Source organism: Eretmochelys imbricata, chromosome 1 (genome assembly GCF_965152235.1).
Source record: "Eretmochelys imbricata isolate rEreImb1 chromosome 1, rEreImb1.hap1, whole genome shotgun sequence".
NCBI lineage: Eukaryota > Metazoa > Chordata > Testudines > Cheloniidae > Eretmochelys > Eretmochelys imbricata.
Genome location: NC_135572.1, coordinates 237,541,231 through 237,568,167, shown reverse-complemented (window position 1 = coordinate 237,568,167; position 26,937 = coordinate 237,541,231). Strand labels below are relative to the sequence as shown.

The window sequence follows — 26,937 nt, the reverse complement described above, 5'->3', positions numbered from 1 at the left end:
ACGACAACAAAAGCCTCACATAATGACTTCCCCAAACCACCCACCCCCTTCCTCCCCCCGTGCGTGCTGGAGCTGGCCCGGGCCGGGCCGCCACCAAAGCACCCAGCTCCGCCCCCGATTGCCATGCCGCCGCCGCTCCTGCGGTTCCCCTGCGCGTAGGAGGGACGCCGCACCCCTGCCGGGTCCCTAGAGCTCTCCTCTGCCTCGCCGAGCTGCGGGTGAGTCTCTCCCCGGGCATGAGTTTGTGGCGGAGACTCTTCCGTCAGTGGCTCCGGATTAAGGCGCGGGGAGGCGGAAACGGCTAATTTCGAAGGGAAGCAGCTCTCAGTAAGCACAGTTGCCGCAGGAGCAAGGGGAGGGTGTCACCTGTGCAAGTCGATCGGCCTGGCTGAAGCAGCAGGGGTGGAGGGAAATGGCACCTTATACCACACCTCGTGGCCGATGAGACACTGGTAACAGCAAGAGGGCTTAGCCCCAGGGTGCCACACAGTGCTGGGTTTGGCAACACGGAGGCCGTCTTCTAGTGTCACATATTGCAGCCAGCACCGGGTCGGCAGGAACAGCAGCACCTGCTTATGTGCATTGCCTAGTAGCGATACAGCCAAGGCGTGGGATTCCTCGCCTCGGCCCAGTCACTCAACCTGTGGTTAGTTCATCTGTAAAACACAGTCCTCGTGACTGCTTCACAGCAGTGCTGGGAGGCCTCTTTAACGGTGTGTAAAGTACTTGGAGATTCTCAGGTGAGATACACCATAGATGGCAAAGAGTCCTGTGGCACCTTATAGACTAACAGACGGATGGGAGCATAAGCTTTCCTGGGTAAATACCCACTTCCTCGGATGCCTAGATGGGGGGAGTTTAATTATTACTAGCGCTACTTTATTTGCTCCATGTTAGCATAGCTTGGTTATACAGGGTGAACGAGGGAGAGCTGTTGTGATTCTATGCCAAATTTAACATTTACTGTGTGTTTTCTGATCATCTTATGGGAATTGGGGAGAGATCCTTACAATGTGTCTTGCCCTGCACTCACTCCGTTGGCAGGTGCAGACCACACTGCTTAAATGCTGGGAGCAATGCCCCTTTCAGGGAGGGGAAGGGTGTGTGTGCATGCTCTTACTCCCACAGCCCTCTTCCTAGGGGGATTCTCTCTCCTGTTCTTTATCCATCCTACAGTGTTGCCATGCCTGTTATGTACATTTCATTTTCCTGGTTACTGAGTTACAGACTGGAGGTGGCTTCATTTCAGTGCTGGGTTAAATGATTCCGGATAGATACATAGTATAGTTTGAGGGACATGTTGATAATTATTAATACAAATGCTATAAAATGTATGCTAATAATGTTCTTGTTGGATCAACAATTAATTTATAGGGGCTTGCTGTCATTTGAAGTATTACAGTTAAAATGTTCAGGAAAGTTTCCTTTTCTTTCTCTCTTCTTTATTTTTATATGAACACAACAAGAAAACAGTTGGGAAGGATCACTGGTTCTAGCCAGTGGATGGGAAATACTGCTTAGTAACCTTCCCTTATGTAATACAGGCTTCCACTAGTGGAACTTGGATTGTAGCACCATGGTGGCAGAATACCTCCAGAAGGGGGTTTATAGCAGTGCAAATGCCCACTACTGTGGCACCTGGAGCTGGCCAGCAAAGCACAGAAAGCGGGTGGTGTCAAATAGGGAGAGGATGGGACCAAGGGAGCCAGAATATGCACTGATTCAGCCTTTGGTGCTAAAACCCACAGTAGTTTTAAGCTGCCCTACCACAGTAAAACCTCTGGGGCAGTTTGGCTCCTGTGCCAGCAGCAATGAATCAAGCCCTAGCTAGTGGACTATTGCATGTGTTACTCCTCTTCCCTGTCCCAGTTCCTATCTCATTTGGCTTCATGGGGGCCTTGAATTCCAGCCTCTCAAATCCAGAATTTCATATTGTCAATATTTGCTTTTCCAGGTAGGTCGAGATAGTTTGAGTATGATTTTAAACTAGTGGAGCTTTATTAGAGAGGAAATGCATTACTTAAATTGGTATATGTACTTCAAGCTTATTCTGCCTGTTACCTAAAGGGGAAAAAAGAGGATGCTTGTTTGTGTTCTCTTGACTGATTATATGTCATGAAATGGAGTGAATTCATGAAAGGCTAAAGTGAAACACACTTTAGTAAAGTGAGCACCAAATGGAGATATTACAAGAAAAAGAAGTGAAAGTATGCAAACCTGCATTTGCGCTTGTGTAATCATTTGGCGTTGGTTTGGTGTTATGAAACATCAAACAGTGAGTCATTTCGTAGAGCAGTTTAATAAAAGGAATGGGGTCATTTAACTCAGTGGGGTGAAAATGAATCGGAATAGCAAGTAATACTGCCAGATCATCTTCTCAGACCAAAGGGTCATCATTATGGGAAAATATTACTCTTCCCCCAGAACCCTCCTCCATGGAATCCCATAATGTGGAATCTCAGTCTTCCCCTCCATCTTATTCAACATCTAAGTGAAGTCATTGGAGGAGTCAGTGAGACAACACGGGCTGAACTGACAATAGTATAGGGTAGGGGTGGGCAAACTTTTTGGCCCGAGGGCCACATCAGGGTGCAAAACTGTATGGAGGGCTGGGTAGGGAAGGCTGTGCCTCCCCAAACAGCCTGGCCCCTGCCCCCTATATGCCCCCTCCCTCTTCCTGCCCCCTAACTGCCCCCCTCAGAACCCTGACCCATCCAACCCCCCCCCCAGCTCCTTGTCCCCTGACCACCCATTCCCAGCACCCCCGGTCCCGGTACCCCCCCCCATCTACCCCCCCCATTCCCCATTCCCCCCCCACCCCGAACCTCTGCCCCATCCAACCGCTCCCTGTCCCCTGACTATCCCTGGCGTGGCTGTGGGGGAGGGGGTGGAAGCTAGCCTCCCTGGCCAGGAGCTGAAGGGCCAGGCAGGACAGTCCCATGGGCTGAATGTGGCCTGCGGGCCATAGTTTGCACACTTCTGGTATAGGGACACCACCCAGCCCTACGCTTGTTTTTTTTATGAAATATAAACAGCATCTTCTCCCCTTTTTCTCAATGCTGAGTTGAGATAAATTGGATGAAGAGCAACTGGCTAAAGCTGAACCCAAGCCCTACTGAAGCAATGCTGGTGGGAAAAGACAAATGCTTTGAATAACTTGCTTCTCCTATAACATCCCCCATTATCAAGGGCATCTGCTCTCAGGTTGTTAAGTCAATCTGCAGCCTAGGGTTCCTTTTGGACTCCTCACTGCTGTCAAATACCCAAATATCCACAGCAGCAAAAGCTACCTATTTCTGCTTGTGGCTGCCCAAAAGATTATAATTCATCCAATTAGACACAGATCTGGTGATGGTGATTCACATATTAATGACTACCAGGCATGAATAGTACAGCTCAAATCTAGGAATGAAGTATGTCCTGAAAGTGTATGGTTAGTACAAAATGTCACAGAAGTACATCTACTAAACCAGTGGTTCTCAACCAGGGTGTAGCCTGGGGGTACACAGCGGTCTATCAACTCATCTAGATATTTGCCTAGTTTTACAACAGGCTACATAAAAAGCACTAGCAAAGTCAGTATGAACTACAATTTCATAAGGACAATGACTTGTTTATAATGCTCTATCTACTATACACTGAAATTTAAGTACAATATTTATCTTCCAGTTGATTTATTTTATAATTAGATGGTAAAAATGAGAAAGTCAGCAAGTTTTCAGTAAGTGTGATGTGACTCTCTTGTATTTTTATGTCTGATTTTGTAGATTTATAGTGAGGGGAAATTTGGAGGTACTCAAGACAAATCAGACTCCTGAAAGGGGTACTGGAGTCTGGAAAGGTTGAGAGTCTAGGCTTGACAGAATTTAAATTTATTGATAATATTGATGTTTAAGCTTTTTTCAATTTTTATTGATTTATATTTTGTTGTGCAAAATTATGGGTTTTCAGAATTTTTGTTTTTATTGATTGAAATGTTCAGAGTTGCAGAAAATTATGGGGAGGGTTCAGATGATAATTATGGAAATGACAGATTCAAAAAGTTAAAGCATTATAACAGTTAACACATTGTCAATATCACATGTCCAAATATACAAAGTAAATATCATTAAATCAAACTCTAAAGTTCTCAGACAGTATTTTTCTTATTTTATCTATACATTTTGATAGATTTTTTTGTTGTTGGTGTGTATGTGCACAGTGAAATTGATGTTTAGTATACTACCAATAAAAATCTAATCCTTCCAAACCTACATATCATATTGCACAAATTTTGTCCTTAGATAAATACCACCAACTTAAATTTACAGTGCTGTTTCCTTCTATGGTTACAGACAACATCTAAGGTTATTATAAGTGAGAAAAAACATTTATCTAGATTTGTTTTTTACTTTGTGCATTTTGACAACTCTCTTTGTTTAGGTTTCAGAGTAACAGCCTTGTTAGTCTGTATTCACAAAAAGAAAAGGAGTACTTGTGGCACCTTAGAGACTAACCAATTTATTTGAGCATAAGCTTTCGTGAGCTACAGCTCACTTCATCGGATGCATACTGTGGAAAATACAGAAGATGTTTTTATACACACAAATCATGAAAAAATGGGTGTTTATCACTACAAAAGGTTTTCTCTCCCCCCACCCCACTCTCCTGCTGGTAATAGCTTATGTAAAGTGATCACTCTCCTTACAATGTGTATGATAATTGAGGTGGGCCATTTCCAGCACAAATCCAGGTTTTCTCCCCCCCTCACCCGCCCCCAACAACCCACTCTCCTGTTGGTAATAGCTTTGTAAGGAGAGTGATCACTTTACATAAGCTATTACCAGCAGGAGAGTGGGTTTGTTTGGGGGGGTGTTTGGGGGGGAGAAAACCTGGATTTGTGCTGGAAATGGCCCACCTCAATTATCATACACATTGTAAGGAGAGTGATCACTTTACATAAGCTATTACCAGCAGGAGAGTGGGGTGGGGGGAGAGAAAACCTTTTGTAGTGATAAACACCCATTTTTTCATGATTTGTGTGTATAAAAACATCTTCTGTATTTTCCACAGTATGCATCCGATGAAGTGAGCTGTAGCTCACGAAAGCTTATGCTCAAATAAATTGGTTAGTCTCTGAGGTGCCACAAGTACTCCTTTTCTTTTTGTTTAGTCAGTGTCATGGTTTCTTCTGAGGTATGGCGCTGTAATAGCCACTCCATAATTAAAACAAACGGGATTCTCATTACTAACCATCCACTCTTCCAGCAAACACCCCAGAAAAAAACCACTCCCTCCTCACCCCTGAGATTTTGCATGCCACATCTCATTCCATGGTAGAATTTCTGGTTCTGTTTTTGGATGCTTGTTTTTTGGAGAGGGAGTGAACAAGAAAAGCAGTTATGAAATTGTGCTGTTGCAAAATATTCCCTGCTGTTGATGTTCTGAAACTATTCCTAATGGGTTTTTTTTCCTCCCTCCATCTCCTCACATCCCCAAAATGGTGAGGCCTACAAACACCAAAACCATTTGTTTTGTTGGCCATGCTGCAAGAAGTGCCCTTTAGTGTTTTTAATTTTAGATGAGGGTAATGTCAGTGGCAAAATTATAAAGATGTATAATCTAAAGATGATGTGAGAAGGTATACATGCCCAGCACAAAGACAGATAAAGAAGGGGTTAGTAAATAGCGCTCTAAAACAGGGATTTAAAGAGGAGGCAACAAAAGTCGTTCTCTCTTTTCCTCATCTCCCTGAGCTGGAAGGTAACTGGGTCAGGAAACACCCAAGCTAGGAAGAAAGAGGAAGTGGGAAGCTGGCTCTTTTGCATTCACAGAAAGGCTAAACAGTTTACAAAAGACTTTAAAGTTAAGAACCACAGGCACCAGCTTCTAATTTTCCCCGGGGGTGCTCAAACCCTGCTCAGCCCCAGGCCCCACCCCACTTCTTTCCGCCCCACCTCTTCCCTCTTCCTTCCTTCCAGCCCCTCTTGCATGCTGCTGAACAGCTGTTCCAGGACATGCAAGAGACACTGGGAGGGAGGGGGAGGAGTTGATAGACAGGGGCCACAGGTGGGCAGGAGTGGGGAGGAAGTAGAGGAGCTTGGCTGCCAGTGGGTGCTAAGCACCCCCTAATTTTTTTCCATGGGTGCTCCAGCCCTTGAGCACCCGCAGAGTTGGCGCCTAGGTTAAGAACTATTTACTTTTCCTCTGGGCTGAAGCAAACCATCCCTTCCTTTGTGGTTTGCTCCCTTTCTGCTGTCCTCCCCGCAGCCCTTACTCAGAGAGAAGGGGAAAAGGCTGAAGGAAATCTTGAGTATAGCTTCCCATGTATTGGGCCATAGTGGAGAAACACCCTGCCTTAAGTGGCAGAATGTTGTATTTTGTTTCTTTTTCCTTATTTCTTCTGGTTCCTGTTGCGATGGCTGGGGTCACTCTAGTGCAGTTACCATGAGTACACAAAATAAATTTAATTATTTTAACATGTTTTTTAAAGTATAAACTGACCTGCTGCAGCCTAAGGGTGCGCTGCTGCACCTGGCAGAGGTGGGGGGATGAGTGAGTGAGTAGGATACTGGGAGAAATGCCGAGGAGCAGAAGTGCTGGATGGGAAAACATGGGGAGGGACATAGAATCATAAAAATGTAGGGTGGAAAGAGACCTTGAGAAGTCATCAAGTCCAGCCCCCTGTGCTGAGGCAGGACCAAGTAAACCTAGACCATCCCTGACCATCGCATCCACTGTGTTCTTAAAAACCTCCAGTAATGGGGATTCCACAACCTTCTTCAGAAGCCTGTTCCAGAACCTTATTCCCCTTATATTTAGTAAGTTTTTCCTTATATCTAATCCAAATCTCCCTTGCTGCAGATTAGCCCACTGCTTTTTGTTCTACCTTCAGTGGACATGGAGAACAATTGATCACAGTCCTCTTTATAACAGCCCTTAACATATTTCAGGATTGTTATCAGGTCCCCGCTCAGTCTTCTTTTCTTAAGACTAAATATGCAGGGTTTTTTAACCTTTCCTCATAAGTCAGGTTTTCTAAACTTTCTATCATTTTTGTTGCTCTCCTTAGGCCTCTCTCTGATTTGTCCATATCTTTCCTAAAGTGTGGCATCCAGAATGGGACACTACACCAGCCGAGGCCTCACCAGTGCTGAGTAGAGCAGGACACATACCTCCTATGTATTACAAATGATACTAGCCTTTTTCAGAACTGCATCACATTATTGATTCATATTCCATTTGTGACCTCCTATAACTCCCAGATTCTTTTCAGCAGTACTACCCCCGAGCCAGTTATTCCCTACTTTGTAGTTGTACATTTGAATTTCCCCTCCTAAGTGAAGTATTTTGCACTTGTCTTTATTGAATTTCATCTTATTGATTCCAGACCAATTCTCCAAGGTCATTTTGAATTCTAATCCTGTTCTCCAAAATGCTTGCAACCCCTGCCAGCTTGGTGTCATCCACAAATTTTATAATGGCTCTCCCCTCTAAGTCATTAAAGAAAATATTGATTAGAACCAGATCCAGGACTGACCATAGTGGGACCCCACTAGATATGTCCTCCCAGTTTGACAGTGAACAACTGATAACTACTCTTTGAGTACAGTCTTTTAACCAGTTGTGCACATGCCTTATAGTAATTTCATCTAGACTACATTTCCCTACTTTGCTTATAAGTTGTCATGTGGGATTGTGTTAAAAGCCTTACAAAAATCAAGATATCTCACCTCTGCTGCTTCTCCCCATCTACAAAGACAATACCCCCATCAAAGAAGGAAATTAGGTTGGTTTGGCATAATTTGTTCTTGACAAATCCATGCTGGCTATTCCTTATAACCCTATTATAAGGGGCCGGACGAGTTGCATCCGAGAGTGCTGAAGGAATTGGCGGCTGTGATTGCAGAGCCATTGGCCATTATCTTTGAAAACTCGTGGCGAACCGGGGAAGTCCCGGATGACTGGAAAAAGGCTAATGTAGTGCCAATCTTTAAAAAAGGGAAGAAGGAGGATCCTGGGAACTACAGGCCAGTCAGCCTCACCTCAGTCCCTGGAAAAATCATGGAGCAGGTCCTCAAAGAATCAATCCTGAAGTACTTGCATGAGAGGAAAGTGATCAGGAACAGCCAGCATGGATTCACCAAGGGAAGGTCATGCCTGACTAATCTAATCGTCTTTTATCATGAGATTACTGGTTCTGTGGATGAAGGGAAAGCAGTGGATGTATTGTTTCTTGACTTTAGCAAAGCTTTTGACACGGTCTCCCACAGTATTCTTGTCAGCAAGTTAAGGAAGTATGGGCTGGATGAATGCACTATAAGGTGGGTAGAAAGCTGGCTAGATTGTCGGGCTCAACGGGTAGTGATCAATGGCTCCATGTCTAGTTGGCAGCCGGTGTCAAGTGGAGTGCCCCAGGGGTCGGTCCTGGGGCCGGTTTTGTTCAATATCTTCATAAATGATCTGGAGGATGGTGTGGATTGCACTCTCAGCAAATTTGCGGACGATACTAAACTGGGAGGTGTGGTAGATACGCTGGAGGGGAGGGATAGGATACAGAAGGACCTAGACAAATTGGAGGATTGGGCCAAAAGAAATCTGATGAGGTTCAATAAGGATAAGTGCAGGGTCCTGCACTTAGGACGGAAGAATCCAATGCACCGCTACAGACTAGGGACCGAATGGCTAGGCAGCAGTTCCGCGGAAAAGGACCTAGGGGTGACAGTGGACGAGAAGCTGGATATGAGTCAGCAGTGTGCCCTTGTTGCCAAGAAGGCCAATGGCATTTTGGGATGTATAAGTAGGGGCATAGCGAGCAGATTGAGGGACGTGATCGTCCCCCTCTATTCGACATTGGTGAGGCCTCATCTGGAGTACTGTGTCCAGTTTTGGGCCCCACACTACAAGAAGGATGTGGATAAATTGGAGAGAGTCCAGCGAAGGGCAACAAAAATGATTAGGGGTCTAGAACACATGACTTATGAGGAGAGGCTGAGGGCGCTGGGATTGTTTAGCCTGCAGAAGAGAAGAATGAGGGGGGATTTGATAGCTGCTTTCAACTACCTGAAAGGGGGTTCCAAAGAGGATGGCTCTAGACTGTTCTCAATGGTAGCAGATGACAGAACGAGGAGTAATGGTCTCAAGTTGCAGTGGGGGAGGTTTAGATTGGATATTAGGAAAAACTTTTTCACTAAGAGGGTGGTGAAACACTGGAATGCGTTGCCTAGGGAGGTGGTGGAATCTCCTTCCTTGGAAGTTTTTAAGGTCAGGCTTGACAAAGCCCTGGCTGGGATGATTTAACTGGGAATTGGTCCTGCTTCGAGCAGGGGGTTGGACTAGATGACCTCCTGAGGGCCCTTCCGACCCTGATATTCTATGATTCTATGATTCTATTATCCTTTAGGAGTTTACAAACCGATAGTAGTTGCTCAGGTCCTCTTTGTTCCCCCTTGTAAAGATAGGTACTATCTTTGCCCTTTTCCAGTCCTTTGGGACCCACCCATTGAGTTCTCGAAGATACCTGCTAATGATTCCGAGCTTGCTTCAGCTAGTTCCTTAAGTACCCTAGAATGAATTTCGTCAGGCTCTGGTGACTTGAATACATCTAATTTTTCTAAATATTCTTTAATCTGCTCTTTCCCTATTTTGGCTTGTATTCCTTCCCCCTTGTTGTTAATATCAATTGTGTTTAGAATCTAATCACCATTAATCATTTTAGTGAAGACCTGAAGCAAAATAGGCATTCAAAAACCTTAGCTTTTTTGATGTCATCAGTTATTAGCCCTCTTTCCTCACTAAGTAGCCAACCTATACTTGTCTTTCTCTTGCTCCTAATGTATTTAAAGAACCTTTTCTTATTGCCTTTTCTGTCCCTTGCTAGGTGCAACTCATTTTGTGTCTTAGCCTTTCTGATTTTGTCCGTACCTGCTTGTGCTATTCTTTTGTACTCCTCCTTAGCAATTTTTCCATGTTTTCACTTTTTGTAGGGTTCCTTTTTGGGCTGGGATAGGGGATATGAAAGGGCAACATAGAGCCATGCTCCTGGTCTCAGAATGGGGAAGCTTTGGGAGAGGGTGGATAATAGTAGGGAATAGAAGATGAGGGATAAGAGCTATAGGGGACCAAGGGTAGGCATGCAAGGGGAGATACAGGCAACCATGAGAGGTATTTCCCTCTAATGTCCTCTATTCCAAGGTGTACCTTTCCTCCCACCAAGCTCCCCATATCTGCTTTAGACTGGCTAAAGTCTAAGGAAGGGACCCCTGTTTTAGTGATTCTCATGGGGTCCATTATAGCAGGCCTCTCCTTCTATTAACATAATACCATCCCAGGTTAAGCTTTTGGCACTTATTCAAAACAGGGTAAGTCCCAAACAAAAAAAACAACTAATCAAACAAAAAAATGAGTATTGTTCAAGTTTAAAGTGTTTCAAGAGAATTCACTTAACACCCACATATCGTTTACAAAGTCCTACAACTATAAAATAATCCCCAACCATTAAGTCTAGAAAATGAATAGTTAAAAGATCCAGCCAGTTTCTCTCTACCATATATAATCTTTCATCTGTCAATATCACCTCAATTAACTTACACCACCCACTGAGCTTTAGCTTTATCATCTAACATTTGCAAAGATATATAAAGATCAAAATAACAAATTTACTTGGAGGTTATAAAATCACTAACCCATTCTACAATATTATTCAGTACAAAAAGGTGACAAACTTAGTTGCTACACCATAGTTAAAAGGTATATACTTTCCAGGTTTAGATACAAAGCTACAAACAGCAAATATCAGTCATTCAAATTATATTAATAAAAATACTTTACCCTACTCTGAGAAGGTCAGATCTGACAGTTTTATATACTCTACAAGTATATTACTTTTTAAATATTTCCTACACATTTAATAAATATTATACATCTAACTGCATATTTCCAGTACAGAACAAATAATGGGGTAAAGTTAAGAGTGGTTGGTGTTATAGGGATTAAAAGTTTTATATGGCAGTGTGGGAACTGGATGGATTCCTGTCTGTTTACTTCCAGGCTTTTGAACTAAAAAAAAAAATTGTAAAGAAAAATGTAACCTTCTAGGTGATGGATGGAATCCCTTGAAACACTTCCAGCCTTAACTTTTTATTTTTTCAACAACGTGATTTACTGGAGAATACTCACCCTGTTAGTCATTTCCCCCTGTTTGTGTGGGTCTTTCGCACAGGAATAAGGATGAGAAAAACATCATACAAAATAGGAAATGTGATTGTTTAACCACAAAACAGGTCAGCAGACTTAAGAGCAGGTGGATTATTAGTTATTAGTATTTGTATTGTGAAGCCACCTAGGAGCCCTAGTCATGGACCAGAACTCCTTATGCTCGGTGCTGTATAACACGGAACACAAGTATAGTGCCTGAATCCACTTTGAACTTTTTTTTTTTTTTAAAAAGGAAAACACTCCTTATCAAGCAGCTATTATGAAATGCATTTTGTAAGCTCTATAACTGGTTTCCTCTCTGAAAATAAAGGGAAACTAAAGTAATGCAACTGAAAGCCATTTAATTCCTCTAAAAGTAAAGTCAGAAAAGCTTGGAACTAATGCAGATTCTGCTTTATATGTGATTTGCTTAATTTGTCATGGTGTTAAGAAATCTAGAGCAAAGATGGGGTGTGTGGTAGGAGAACATAGAAGCCTAGAAGTGTAGGTCTGGAAGAGACCTCAATAGGTCATCTAGTCCAGTGCTCTCCACTCAAGTCAGGACTACATAATAACTAGGTAATTCCTGACAGGTGTTTGTCTAACCTGTTCTTAAAAGCCTCCAGTGATAGAGATTCCACAACCTCTCTCGGCAATTTATTCCAGTGCTTACACATCTCAGGTCTAAGCAATAGCTACTTCTTTATACTCTTGTGTAACAGAAACTCCTACAACTGGAAAACTCATGTAAGGAAGACACCTAAGAATAAGGTTTTCTGGAATCGGGCCTTTTAATATTTTTCTCCTCTGATCACCACGTTTGAATTTTATGCATTACTTCTTTTTCTTATCACCTCTGTCTGGTTGTGCATTGCTCCTCTCTTTCATCCTTGGTTTGTTTCCAAATCTTTCATTTTGTTTCCAGCTCTACTCTTTTTTGCAGGAACAGTGTCTCTGGGAATCCCTCTCCTCCCACTTCCCTCCTTTCACTCACTTGTTCTCGTTTTAAAGGCCCAATGGAGCATTTATGGAGGGCTGCACATGGCTTCCTAAATCAATCAGTGCTGCTCTTTCACTCAGCCATTGATTTTCATTGGAGATTGGTACCAGTTGCTAATCCCCAGGGATTGAATACCTGAATTATAGTGCTCCCACATCTAGGGATGGTTGTGGTGTAGTTGACAGGGCCTGGAGCTGGGAGTTAAGAAACTTAAATTCTAATCTTAATCCTGCAACTGACTTGGTGTGTGTCTTAGAGCAAGTCACAGTACTTCAGTATCCCCTCTGTAAAATAGGCAGGCCTGTCCCTATGGGGGGTGCGGGGCCCAGGGACATAGGCGCCGAGTTTCTATCTGCCAGAGGGTGCTCCCCTTGGCTCTGCCCAGGCCCGGCCCCCACTCCCCCCCTTCCCCCAAGGCCCCACCTGCACACCACCTCTTCCTTGCACAGTTCCGCCCCTCCCCCAAGCGCACTGTGCCCTTGCTCCTCTCCCCTCCCACTCCAGTTCCTCCAGCTGCTGCAAAACTGCTGAACAACAGTAAGCGCTGGGAGGGATGGGGAGGTGCTGTGGGGAAGTTGGTATGGGGACTGCTCCTCACCCCCATCACTTTATCCCCCCACCCGCCTCCTCATGAAGCGTGGGGCCTCCCAAAGCGCAGGGCCCCAGGGTGGTTGCCCCGATTGGCCGTTCCCTAGGGACAGCTCTGAAAATAGGGATAAAGAAGCTTACTAACCCTTGCAAAAAGCTTTGAGTTCTGTTTGAAAAGTGCTATATAATTACTAATTAGTATTACTAGCCCAAAGGGCAGGGCACCCAAATCAATCCCAAATTATGTCCTGCCACTACTGCAGCGCTCCCTTCCTTCTCTCTCCTCCTCCCCCTCTGTTTGTGCACATCTTTCCTCTTCCTGTTTTGTGGATATTTCCTGGTCTTGTGTCTTCCCTCATTTCCTGTTCTCCCCCATTCCACAATGATCCCTGTATTGCTGCTCCTATACATACTGGGCCAGATTCTCCACTAACTTGTCCTTTGTGTACTCACTTACCGAGGGTGCAAAACGTTACAGCTCTGATCTGATATCATTTTACATCCACTGTACAAGTAACTACAAACTGCAGGGCAGTGGGGAACTGAGCCCCATGTTTCCCCAGCAATGACCATAAGAACAGCAGAGCAATAGGATCACAATCATTTTCACCTTCTTAGTGGACTCCTTCCAAATTACTCTGTAAAAGCAGCAGAGGTATGATCCTCTACAACTACTAGGAAATCCTGTTCCCAGCGGAGCTTGTTGGTCCTGCAGATAGTCACTCCCCTGGGTCCCAGTAGAATTAGATAGTGAAAGTGAGTAGCACTGTGTCACTTTCATGTCGCCAATACTCCCGAGAAGTAGTATGTGCTTCAACAGAGATACTTCTCCCACAGGGGTATTTAAGAAGAAATAATGCAGGAACGTGCGAACTTGCAATTCTTGTGCTGCATTTAAAACACGACCTGGTAAAAATAAGTTTTGAACTCTGCATATAGAATATATTAGGTAAGAGGCACAACAGCAATACTTGTAGCAACAAACTACACAGGACAGGTTTTTAACTCTCTTCCCAGCTTTCCCTCCTCCATCAAAGACTTAATTGACACTGTTCAGCAGGATGTTTTCTTCTCCCCTCCTCTTGTGCACAGACTTTGGCTCCGATTTCTTCCTTCTTTCCACCTCCAACCCTTCCACTCCCTTCTGTCTCTTATCCATTCCTGGGCATGCACGCTCTCTCCATCTTCTCTTTTATCTTCAAAACATCTTCCCCCCTCTGGCTTCTTTCTCAGGCTAATGGCACATTCTTGTTTACCCACTCATGAAAAAATTCTTCTCTCAATCCCAGCTGCTTTTCCAGTCTATCCGTCCCCCTCCCCATTGCATTTAAAATCCTTGTCTGTATGGCCTACAGCTATTGCCAGGGCTTCCTTGATCCTCTCCAATCTGGCTTCTGCTCTCACTCATTCATATCATGCTAACCAAGGTCCCTAACAAATCAAAGAGACACATTTCTTTGACTTGCCTCTGAAACAACTAATCACCCCCTGCATCTTTATTTTCTCTCTTTTTAGCACTTTCACAGCTCTTCTTTTTTCCTTTTACTTCACTGACCTTCAGTATTGTGTTATTCCTCTGTGTCCCCTCTTCCACTCTCTGTAGCCGTTCTTCAGGATTAGTTTCTTATTTTGTGAGATAAGGTGGGTGAGCTGGTATCTTTTATTGGACCAATTTCTGTGGTGAGAGAGATGAGCTTACACAGAGCTCCTCTTCAGGTCTGGGAAACATACTCAATGTCACAGCTAAATACAAGGTGGAATACGTTATTTAGCATAAGTAGTAAACACAAAATTTCAAGGGACCATTCAAAGTGAAGTGTCCTGTTAATACCCCTCCAGTCATAGTGAGAAAAAGAAGGGGGGGGGAGCTGCTGGGAGTGGGGTTGTTAGTGGGTTACACATTGTTGTAAAAAGCCATGAATCCAGTGTCTGTATTCAGTCCATGGTTATTAGTGTCTAGCAAAGTTGCAAATTTAAGCTCCCAGGCTCATCCTTTGAAGGTGTTGTATAGATTTCCTTTGAGAAGGAGGTCTGAGACTCACGTCAGATATAGAGCGATCGTTTCGTGAAAAGTGTTCACCCACAGGTGATAGGGTGTTTTGGTCTTATTTTTCTGGGCGAGTTCATGTGAGAGTGTAGTTGATTGTCTGGTTTCACCCTTATAGTTGTTCTGGGGCATTTAGTGCACTGGATGAGGTACACCACACGTTGTGATAGGCATGTGCACAACTCATAGATCTCGAAAGACATGTTGTCGGAAAGGTTTCCGGCCAATGGGAGATGTAGAGCCGGCACTTGCGGCGGGGGCAGCATGCGGAGCCCCGTGCTCACTCCTACGCCTAGGGGCCAGAGGGAGATGCTGGCAGCTTCCCAAGAGCCATGTGGAGCCGGATAGGCACTCTGCCTGCCCCTGTGGGGGCAGCCAACTGGACTTTTAACGGCCGGAGCTGCCAGGGTCCCTTTTCGACTGGGCGTTCCGGTTGAAAACCAGATGCCTGGCAAACCTAGCTGCAGCCCGAGCTTGAATGTCTATACTGCAATTAAAACAGCCCCTTAGCCAGAGCCCTGTGAGCCTGAGGCAGCTGGCGCAGGCCAGCCAAAGGAGTTTAATTACAGTGCAGACATACCCTATTTAAGCTCGAAAACTTGTCTCTCTTACCAATAGAAGTTGGTCCAATAAAATATATTACCTCACCCATCTTTCTCTCTAATATCCTGGGACCAACACAGCTACAACAATGGACTATATCTTACTCTGCGTCACATAAAGCACTGGGCAAGATTATAATCCTATGCAAATAATAAAAGTAAAGGGTTGCATGCACTTGGCTACTATGCTTTCAAAATCTGTCTTTTCTATTTTATCCTTTTTGGTATGTGTTTAATCCCTTATTTTGGCAACCTATATATGGATTGTATATAGCAGGTGGTTTTTGGCCACAAAACTTGGGGTAGAGCTTTTCCAGCTTATTTATTTACTCTTAATGCTACCTTTGCTTTGCTAATGTAGCTAGGGCAACCAGGCAAGCTTCACCCCCAACGCTTATACCCACTGTTGGCTGGAGGGCTTATATTGGTCCTAAGCCTTGTGCTGACCCTCTGCACCTGGGTGAATTTCACATACACATATTTTCATCCATGAATAAATAAACTGAGGGATAATGCAGTTTGGCACTATGTAAATTGTACTTTTAAAATTTTTTTTTAAGGGTTCTACATCTTGTCACCAAACCATCCATCTATGTAAAATGCTATGCCAAGAAAACCTAGTAGTGTCACCAATATACAAGCAATTGGGGTAAGAGGTGAATGACTGACATTCATCCAAATATGGGTTTGAGAGTCTCTCTTTTAGGCTTACCAGGCAAGGCACTAATGTCCAACAACTCCTATTGAGCTCAAAGGGAATTGTGGATGTTCAGCACCTGACAAGACTGAAGCCTTTTGACTGGAGAGATAAACATATAGGGGCAGATCCTCAGCTGGTGTCAATGGAGCTAAAACAATTTACACTAGCTGAGGATCAGCCCCAGAAAATTGAAGAGACTATTTAAGATGGATGTTTGTTTTTAAACCTGTAACCTCTGCTAAGCAAGCTCAAGGAAGGGGATATGAATGAGTAAGGAAGCAGTGTATTGGGTGCAGTGATTGACTGAATAATTGATCAAGAAATCTTTGTTGGTAGAATCATAAACAATGCATCAGATTAAAACTGCCTATAAAAGAAAAACTGAAAAGAATCCTTGGGGTGTTCCAGCTTGCCTGTGAGCCTGGAGTCTTTAAATTAACTTAAATGGGCTTTAGATCAGGCCCTGGAAGAGGAGTTAAGTAGTACAATAATTATCTCTTAAATAAATCTGTTTAATCTGAAAGTGTTTGGCCAGAGTTTTATTCTAAAAAATTCACTTTGCAAACAAACATTCAGGTGTTTGGGATTTGTTTCAGATTCAGCGTCTGTCTTGGAAATGGTACCGAAGTGGGCCCCGGCTGTTGGTTTCACACTCTTGCCCCATACAGGAGGGTTTTTGGGAGGCATGATAACAAAGAGAGAGATCCCTATATGGTATGAATCTCTTGAGAAGCCATCCTGGCGTCCACCTAACTGGATGTTTGGCCCTGTCTGGGGAACTCTGTATACAGCAATGGGGTATGTCTTTTATATTGTGTACATACACTTAACTAGTCTGATGGTTGCTTAATGTACAGTAGCAAAGCTGGATTGTTAAAAAGAATCATATTGCATAACGTTAGTTAGCTATGTTATTGCATATATATAGACTAAATTAATTTATAAGAGCGACGATGTTGTTTCTGCAATGTTCAACAGGTAAGCACTTGCTTAGGAAACACTGCCCTTTATGTGTATTCACAAGGGAGGTGTATTAAATGCAGGAATTTTTGATTTGCTTCTGACCGCCCCAATAAGAGAAATAGAACTGTGAAGTAATGTGCTGACTAATTGAAAGAGTTTTTTAATCATTTCCGCCCGTATATGTGTCCTCTGACATTTCTAGCTAAAATTAACTGTATTAGTAAATAAATGAGGGATTGAGATTTGGATTGTTCCAGTAAAGAGTAAGTTAAATTTACTGGAATCTATAACCCTTGTCTTATAAAACACTAATAAAAACCTGTGCTTTTAATCTGGGTCACATTATCTGGTACAGTCTGCTGCCCTCTAACTGAATTAGTCTAAAATACTGATGACAGCTTAGGCTATTACTGTCAAATAAATGGGCAATGATGAAAAGGGATGCAATGATGCAAGTGTGTTGGGCCAAATATCAGACCTATTGGTACTTTAAAAGAAAAGCTGAAGCGTAATACAAAAAATATTCTAATCACTCCATCTCATTTTAAAAATAGCTAAACTATTTGTAAAGTAGATTTTTTTCTGGACTGTTTTGTGTGTTTTAGACAGGTATGATCTCCCTCACAAAACTGTCCCAGGAACAGCCCAGCAAGAGAAAGTGCTTTTCTCCCAGCCTCCTTAACTGATGTCACATGAGGGGAGGCCACATTAGGCTATGAGAACTTGCACAATGAACATGCTCCAAAGTGACACTCAGCCCCCGCAATTTGTTTCACATCTTCTTTATGGAGGACTAGCCCTACACCATGTTTAATGCATTTTTGTTCAGCCATAGTTGCATTATCGCAGATCCCTGCAGAAAGTAATTTTTCTTTGAAGCAGAGTTGTCTCTTTCCCCACAAACCTACTACAGTGCCCAACTCTTCTATAACTCAAATAAAATGGAAGGGATTTTCCTCAAATTTGCGCTCTTTTTGCCTATTAAGTCTGGAAAGTTCAGCCCCAAATAGGAAAACTTTTTAGAAAATTAAGAGTAAGTCGTTATGATGGGATGCTACAGATTTCCTTAATTTTAGTGTTCGCTGTTGCAAAATATTGTAGTGAAGCAATATGCATAAAAACAAATGCTGAATCATGTCTCTTCTTGCCTTTGCCTTATCACTTAATTTCCACTCACCTTCACTCCTTCCATTTTCTCTCCCTTTTGGTCTTTTCTTCTTTTGTGAAAAACTTCTAGTCTTTTACAGCTCAGTACATAGTGTCCTTCCCTTTCCCCCTCCTCAAGCAAACAGAAAGTATCTTTTTGTTATTCTGTTCCCTCCCATGGTTAATGTCCTAATCATACTTATTCTTGATGACAAATCACAATGATCCTAATCCCAGGGGGAGTTAAGTGTTTCTTCTCAGAGCCTCAATCATGCTCAAAACCAGATCACTGTGTTCCGTATACATAACATCACAGAGATTCCTCAGAGTGCCCAACAAATCCAGTTCCTCTATTTGCATTTAACATATACAAAAGAGTCTGGGGATTGTGTCATGCAATACTGGTATTATCTAGCAGAGCTCTAGCACTCCCAAAGAGTTGTGTAACTAAGGGGCTGGCCCTGAACTATACTTTACAAATTTGCCAGAAAATCTAGATCAAGAGCAGAAGCCAAAGTTATATCTGTGTACAAGTGCAATTGCTTATTAAACAACAGTTTCACAAATCATCTGGAAGCTGAATTGTGTCTAGGTGTTTCCTAGTGATGGAGAAATGTGAAACCTTTTTGTTTTTTTAAAAGCATTTGTTTGGGAGGATAGTGGTTAAATTGACAGCATATCAAATTGTGCCCTTAGAAAAGGAACAGCCAGCATGCAAGCTTGGGTTATTTACTTCCACATAAAAAAATAAACTTATTCATGCTACATGTGAGTGAATTTGAACTCTGGTAAAGTCATGTGGATGTCTTAGATGCATATCTGTAGCTAAACAATTAAAAATCTATCTTGCTTAAAAATGTGCAGGTGAATTTTTAAGAGCTCAATAATATTTATACAGCAAAGCCTGCATATGGAGCTCCCCATTGCCCAGCTAGGTGCACAACTCAATTTGCATTCTTACCTATAATGTAGACTTCATCTCAGTATGAAACTACATTGAAACAGCTGGCAAATTACTACCACAAAGGAGCAGACTGTCTTTTGAAATACATACTCATCTGGCCCTGAAATCGAGTACCCACTAACACTTTAAAGTGAACTACAAAGCAAAAGTAAAAAAGGAGTGGACTTCTGTGCCGAATGATCCAGCTAACCAGGTTGTGGGAGTAGGATTGCCAACTTTCTAATGGCACAAAACCAAACACCCCTGCCCCACCCCACCCCTTCCCCGAGGCCCTTTCCCCACTCGCTCCATCCCCCCTCCCTCCATCGCTCGCTCTCCCCCATCTTCACTCACTTTCACCACGCTGGGGCAGGGGGGTCAGGTGCAGAAGCGGGGTGAGGGCTCTGGGTGGGGATGCAGACTTTGGGGTGGGGCCAGGGATGAGGAGTGTGGGGTACAGGATGGGGCTCAGGGCTGGGGCAGGGTGTTGCCGTGTGTGGGCTCCAGGAGGGACTTTGGGTGTGGGAGTGGAAGCGGGGTCCCAGCAGCACTTACCATGGCTCCCAGGAAGCAGTCGCCAGGTCCCTGCAGCCCCTAGGCACATGGGAGGCTCAGCACGCTGCCCCCACAGCGCTCATTGGTCATGGTTCCCCAGTGCTGACCAGAGCCGCTAGCATCCCTTTTCAACTGGGCGTTCAGGTTGAAAATCAGACGCCTGGCAACCCTATGTGGGAGGCTTTCAGCACACAATAAGCTTGAGCTTCATATCCCTCACCCTTGAGTAATCCTGTCTTACCTTCAGTGAACTAAGAAGTTATCCCAGAATGCACCATTCTATGGCTTTAAAAGGGCATGGATTGCAATGAGAATTCTGGTATGTTTGCAATTGCAAAACTGTATTCTGGAAGATCTTCCAGTAACCAGTACCAAGAGGATTTCACTGACAGGAGAAAAGCTCCTCTCTCCTATTCTCTTCACTCTTGATTTCAGAAAGGAGGTGTCAAAAACAATCACTAATGTGGTTATGAAAATATCACTTCTATGCAGACACTACCCAAATTCACCACTGCTCTCTCTCCTCACTTTTTGCCTGTTTCAGCCTTAACTTCTGTTAACTCATTTAAAAAAAATTAATACCTTAAAAATGACAAGCACTTCATTAAATAGAGGGAGGTGATGTGACATTTAAATCCAACACTTCACTCTCCAGTTAGGAACCTACTCATTCAACTTGACCCCGGATTATCTCCCAGTTTTGAAAATTTGCTGATATAACTTCTGACATAACAATCTTTGTATTCCACACAATGAACACTTAGTTACCGAAACTCTTGTTAATGTATTCAGTTCATCTAGACTAATGCAATTGCTTCCTTTATAGTCTTCAGGTCTCAACTCAAACTTCTATTTGTCCAAAATGCAGTAGTTCGTCTGCTCCCCTATATCCAAGAATGAAAGTAGCCACTGCAAAATTTTTTATTTACTGCTTTTATTGGATGGTTCAGTACCATGTACTCTCTCATTTTGCCTGAATTGCATAGGGGTGTGAAAACCACATATTGAAGGTTCCACAATAAATCAGCACTTCAATTTTGGATTCTAGCCCAAAACTATGACTTATGATACTCCATCCTATTTTCAAAAGTCACTTGGCAGCCTAAGTCTCTTGCAAGTGAATGCACTTAGACTCTTAAGTGACTTTTGAAAATAAGATAGTCACAGACTTCTTTGAAAAATTTTCTTGCCTTATCTGTGAAAGTCACCTAGTTTGCCACAGTATGTGTTAATAATTATCTACGTATTATATTGTATAATTTGCCAGAGTACTTCATTTTATTCAGATATGGTTCTTACTTGGTATGGAAGGAGTTGGGAGGTTTCAATGAAGAGTCAATGGTTCCACTTGGGCTGTATGCAGGGCAGCTGGCATTAAATTGGGCATGGACTCCCATATTCTTTGGAGCTCACAAAATAGGATGGGTAAGTGTAAAGTAATATTGACATTTAAAGTCTCATCGTATCCTTACATAGTCAGTTACAAGGTAGCGACTTTGGAATTTTTTATTCTGAAAATTAACTTTGGTACATATAGAAAGTAACAATTGGCTTAAGTAGCAGATTTTTTAAATTCCCTTGTTACTCATATGGTCATACGAGATTATGCATAATTTATCTACAATGTCATTACATTATTAGCTCTCAATTGTGTCTTTTTCCAACCCTTTGTTAACAGAAGTTATAATTCATGTGACTAAAGTAAATACAGCTATGCCAAGGTAAAGTTCCTAGGGGTCCTTTAGACAAGTTCTTGTGAAAATTCATTTACTATGAGATGACTCGTAATTCAGTGTCAATTTTAGATAGTACTAATTATTCTCTGCTGTCCGGGGGTGGAAGGGGAAGCTAGTCTCTGACATAAACCACACTATGAACTACTTGGCTGGTTCTTTTACTACACAGCTCTCTTAGATACTTACATGACCCCATTACCATAGTAATGGAGTGCCTTGGAGCCTTTAATGTATTTATCTGCACAGTGCCCCTGTGAGGTCGGGAAGCACTATTATCCCCATTTTAAGATGGGGAAATGGGAACACTAACGTGTGGAAGGTCACACAAGAAATCTGCAGCACAGCAGGGATTTGAAGCAGTCTCCTAAATTGCAGGAGACCACCCTATCCACCATCCCTGAAATACTGAAGTAAAGAAATTCAAACACAAAACTTAACTTTTGGAATTTTTGGAGTTATTGATGTGAATGCTATGAATTTAAAACATGACATTTCAGGCTGAATGTTGTATTAATTTTAGCTTTTTGCATTTATTCTGTATTTGTATGAAAATGTCTCCAAAGCCAGTTCAGTCCTGTTAAGAGCAAATGATTCCTTTTCCAAACTGATCGCCCCACTCTGCACACATTCATGTATCAGCAAGAGGCATTCTAAGTTTTTTTAAGCATGTACTTTCCACTGTGTTTCAGAACTCTTTATAAAAAAGTTTAGTCTGAATTTGTGCAAATATCTACGTACTGTCTTAACAAAAATGCAGCATGTAAAATAACACTAACCACCTTATTTTGTTTCAGGGGTTGGTCAATCTCCTACTCACTAGTGGTGCAGCAACAGCTACAACTGTCACCTGGTACCATGTCAACAAGAGAGCAGCATATTTGATGTTCCCTTATTTAGCTTGGTTAACTTTGGCTTCTGTGCTCAATTACCGCATCTGGAAGGACAATAAAAACAAGAAGCAATCTTAATACAGAATCTTCTGGTAGAAGGTGTCAAGGCGGAAGATTTTTTTATGCATTTCCCAAATAAAATTGCAATCCTGTTTTACTATTGCTTGAAGTACTTACTGTATTAGACAGTTAAAAATAGGTCTCGTCTAAATACAGTCAAAGTGGTGTTCATGTCAACATTCAAATGCTGGCTTACTACACAATCCGAATGGAATGTGTGCATGAGTGAATTTAATAGCACAGTCAATGAAGTGGTTTAATCTGCAACCTCTCCTATTGCCCCTGCTGTTGATTACATATAAAAAATAATTTAATGGATAGCATTTTTAACTATTACTGGCAATTAATGTGAATTGGGGGCTGATTATGTCCAGAAATGGAAGTCCATTAATGACTTTCAGACTATTGTTCCTCACATTAATTTACTCAGTATCCGCCTGATCCTTCAGCCTTATACCACTTGGCATAGTGCTTATTCCTGTCAGCTGTTGTACTGACTTCAGTGTCTTGTCTTCAAAGCACTGTGCCTAGAAATGTTTACAATTAGGCCTTATATGGAGGAAGAATTCCCATACTTGTGCATATAAACTTAGACTGCATAGTATAATTTGCAGCCTGGACCATTATAGTTGAGAGGTGGGGGAAGGTTTCAAACATATTAAACAATAAGGAACTTACTAGTCTTACACCATGTTGTTTTTTTTTAAAAGGGCTAAAGCCAAAAGGATTCTGCAACTAGAAGAAAGCTGCCTCCCCTCCCCATTTCCTTACCACTGCAACTAGTGTAATTTACTTGGCTAAAAAAATAGACAACAGAAAATCCAAAGCACACAGTCAGGAACTGATGACAGCGCCCAAAGAGTATATCCAACGAGCACCTGAAGGGGGGAAAAAAAAAATCACAGAAAGATGAATTAGTGCCTTTAACTTGTTCTGCTTGGAACCTGGATGCTTCACTAGCAGACTGCTAGTATTCTCGTCTACTAGCAGAGCAAGCTGCCTCCCCTGGAGGGATGTCTGGCTGCTGGTGCCCCTTTAGCTGCTTGGAGACAGGTACAAGATGTTTCTGCTGCTTCAAGATTAGTGTTGCAGTCTTAGACCAGAAGGCACAGAGTTGTAAATGGCTGAACTAGAAACAGGAACTTTTTGTACAAGGTACCTGGGACAGGAAGTTTTACCTTTCCTCTACTGCTAGCACATTACTACTTCTTTTATGACCATGCTTCCCAGTTCCCACTTACACTATTAGGATTTAAACCTTCCTCTTTTAACCTGTCCCAGATCCACAGCAATTTCCAGCAGTGACTAATTTTCACTTGCCCTGAAATTGCCTCTCTCCTTTACTGCCATGTTTCCTAGGTATATCAAGTAACTTTAAACTAAGCTTCTCAGAAATCAGAATTATTATATGGTAGTGCTTGGCAGACAGTTCTTCAGATTGAACATTAGGAAGATCTGCTTTTAAAAAAAAAGTTCTATGGCATAATCAACCCTTTTCTACATGAAGACTGAAAGATAACTGGTGATATTGCTTGCTTCCTTGATATCAGTGCAAGGCTAGAAGCTATCTATGATTGCTGCAGATTAAGACGGTTTAAAATAGTATCTTTGTACACTTTGCTTAAAATCTGCAATTGGTTAGTTTTTGTTACAATGTTTATCAAAAAAATAAAGCTTAACTAATATCACTTTTTAATGCTATAATACTTCAAGAAATAAATAATGCATGTATACAGTGTAAAACAGGGGTCTCAAACACACGGCCTGCGGGGTTATTTCCTGCGGCCCACCAAGCTCTTCGCACCCCCGGAGTTATTTCCTGTGGCCTGCCAGGCTCCCCTCCTCCCAGTGCACCGAGTCCCCGCTCCTCTGCCTACATGCAGGCCCTTCCCGCTGCCAAACACCTGTTTGGCAGCGCTTAGCACTTTTCAGGAGGGGTGAAGTGGGGGCGGGGCCGGGGGCAGGGTCAGTGATGCTGCCCTCGGGCCAACGTACTAGTCCTCATGTTGCCCTCGGGCCAACGTACTAGTCCTCATGTTGCCCTTGTGGTGATTCGAGTTTGAGATCCGTGATGCAAAACATCCCCAAGGTTTAGCATAAGATGTTGGAGTTTGTTAGGAGACACTTATATCATCTAGGCTGAAGGCCATTAAATTTCACCCAGTTACCTCCATAGTGAGCCCAATAGCTTGTTTGAGAAAAGTGTAACTTGTGTTTGGCTAAAGCAGAATACTAATGTGAACTAACTGTTCCTCAGCACACACAAACAGTTTAATTTGGCCAGTACTACTTAGGAAGGGGCAAAATTCTGAGCCATAACTCTTGATACAGACATTGCTAAAGATTAAAAGGATACTGTGTTCTTGCATTGTTTACTTAAAATAAAATACTGTTCCAGGTCTTTTCAGACCTTTGGCAACTGTAATGGCCCTTAACCCACCCCTCTGAAGTCCCAATTAGCTCATTATAGTGCAGTTCTTCATTAATTATTCATTTTGGTATCTGAGATCAAATCCTTAGATAGGCAAGACTCCCATTGACCTCAATGAGAATTTTGCCAGATGATATTCAATCTTAATTGCTGTGGCAAAGGAATGAATTGTTTGATATGTGACAGAGAAGCTACAGTTTCCATCTAATTTCAGCATTACCATGCATGCTAAACAGCCCAAAACTACTAGATTGGGATATATTCATAGACCTCATTCAACTTTAAAAAGATGACAGCAGCTCTGACTAGTTTTTGAGAAAGTATAGTGACCTTTAATTGAAAAAAAACTAACTCTCATGTTGCTGCAATACTTTATTACAAACAGGCTTCATAAATGTTCGCTCACTGGAGTTATCAGATGCAACCCTAAAGTAAGATAATTCACATCAATTTGGGGAATAAAGCATTTTAGTGCTTGGAAGATAATGATATTCCACAGAGAGGAAGAGATGATGTATGACCTCAGACATTTTGATACAGGAAATTATTTTTCTAATGCAGACACAGAAAACGTGTACAACACTTCCTGCTATGCAAATTAGGTATACTAGGCTACCTAAGAAACAACAGCTGATTGCTCCAGTTACTATTATACTTTTCTGGGCTTTAATAAGACATTTAAGTCAACACAAGTTGATGATTAGAACTAAACAAGACAAGAAAACACAGACTACTGATTACAAGTGCAGTATATGCCCATTCAACTGATAAAAGTTTTCCTTCATTACCATTTTCGGAAAATAGTCGCATGAGCAGCTCATAGAACTGAGATATAAATATTGCTGTTAAGCATATCTGTAAAGGAAACAAATAACCAGGTCGAGCCTTCTAGGCCTAAACAACATAGGTCACATGACAATTATTTGTTTCATCCAGGAATAGGGTGCTGAAGACATCATTAAAAAAGGTAGGGTGGTATTTGCAGGCTCTGTCACAGTCAGGGTTGAAGTTCACCTCCAGGACCTGAGGCTGCATAGTTCTTTTCCCTGAAAAAGAAAAGAAAACAAAACATTCCATTTTACTACCAGGTACACATGAGACGCTGGGAGCCACCTCCTTTTGCTGTAGTAGAGACCATAGAAAGAGGCTGAAGATGGTCAACTCTTACTACATACCCAGAGAGGGTTTTTTTGAGGCCTACAGTATGAGGTAGTGAGACACCAAACCCATTCCTGGGGCAAATGCCATAATCTGAGGCCTTGTCCATATGAGAAAAAGGGGCACTGGTTTAACTAGATCAGAATTAGTGTGTCTTTCTTATTTAACCACAACGTTGAGATGCACCTTCCAAAAAAGACTGCTTCCCCCTTTATTTTTAGGCAACAAGCCTCCTTTGCTCTTTGTATTGCTCTATTGTTCTCTCTAGTTCACCTGCTACAGAAACAGAGCTGGGTTCCTCAGCTGCAGCACAAAATTTCTCCCCTCCCACTTATGGATTCCGAAGTCAGAAGGGGACATTGTGATCAAGATTCTAGTCTGACCTCCTCTACACCACAGGCCCCAGAACCTCCCCACTTAGCCCTCTACTTCCTCTCACCCCTAAAATAAGGTCAGGAGGTTGCGTTTCCCTTTTGAATTGCAATAATGTTTGAAGAGTAAGACAAAAAACGTAGATTCTCTTTCCTACCTGTATGATTATAGTGGAATTAAATCATGGGGTTTATAATAATTACTTTTAGTAGAGACTGCTCTCCTTGTACAGGTGTACCACCACCACCACAATAGGAAAGGCTGCTTGCGGTTAGAATTAACCGATCGCTATAAAGCATTATGCCCACCTATCTTCAAATGTTTACATCAGCATAGCAGAAACAACAGCAGACGAGAGCCAATAAAAAGAATTAGACAGATGTACGGCAGTATCTCCACCATTATTACTACTAACAAGGAGACTGGATTCCACCCTCGCACATATACAACCCCACAGACATCAAAACAGTCTGTTTCAGTATAAACATCATGGAGCCCGCCCTACCTTTTTTTTTTTTTTTTTTTTTAAAAAACAGCAAAAACTTTGAGCAAAAAAACCAAATTTAAAAAA

General features: G+C 42.4%; 2 protein-coding genes across 4 annotated transcripts in view; one reads left to right on the top strand and one right to left on the bottom strand.

Moving 5' to 3' along the window:
* The first annotated feature begins 77 nt into the window (after positions 1-77).
* Positions 78-22,502, top strand: TSPO (translocator protein). Of its 3 annotated transcripts, none has more exons than XM_077825857.1 (4): positions 78-218; positions 16,709-16,910; positions 21,006-21,144; positions 22,250-22,502. In XM_077825857.1, exons 2-4 carry the CDS (start codon positions 16,729-16,731, stop codon positions 22,421-22,423), a joined length of 495 nt encoding a protein of 164 aa, XP_077681983.1. In that variant the 5' UTR covers positions 78-218; positions 16,709-16,728; the 3' UTR covers positions 22,424-22,502. The 3 variants fall into 3 exon arrangements, with proteins under 3 accessions (XP_077681983.1, XP_077681993.1, XP_077682003.1); XM_077825867.1 differs by lacking the exon at positions 78-218 and adding an exon at positions 249-327; XM_077825877.1 differs by lacking the exon at positions 78-218 and adding an exon at positions 340-740.
* Positions 22,503-25,190: 2,688 nt separating this feature from the next.
* Positions 25,191-26,937, bottom strand: part of TTLL12 (tubulin tyrosine ligase like 12) — a 65,660-nt gene continuing 63,913 nt past the window's right edge. The window contains exon 14 of the mRNA XM_077825845.1: positions 25,191-25,882. Coding sequence (XP_077681971.1) covers positions 25,731-25,882 — 152 coding nt within the window. The 3' untranslated portion in view covers positions 25,191-25,730. The remainder of the gene's footprint in view (positions 25,883-26,937) is intronic.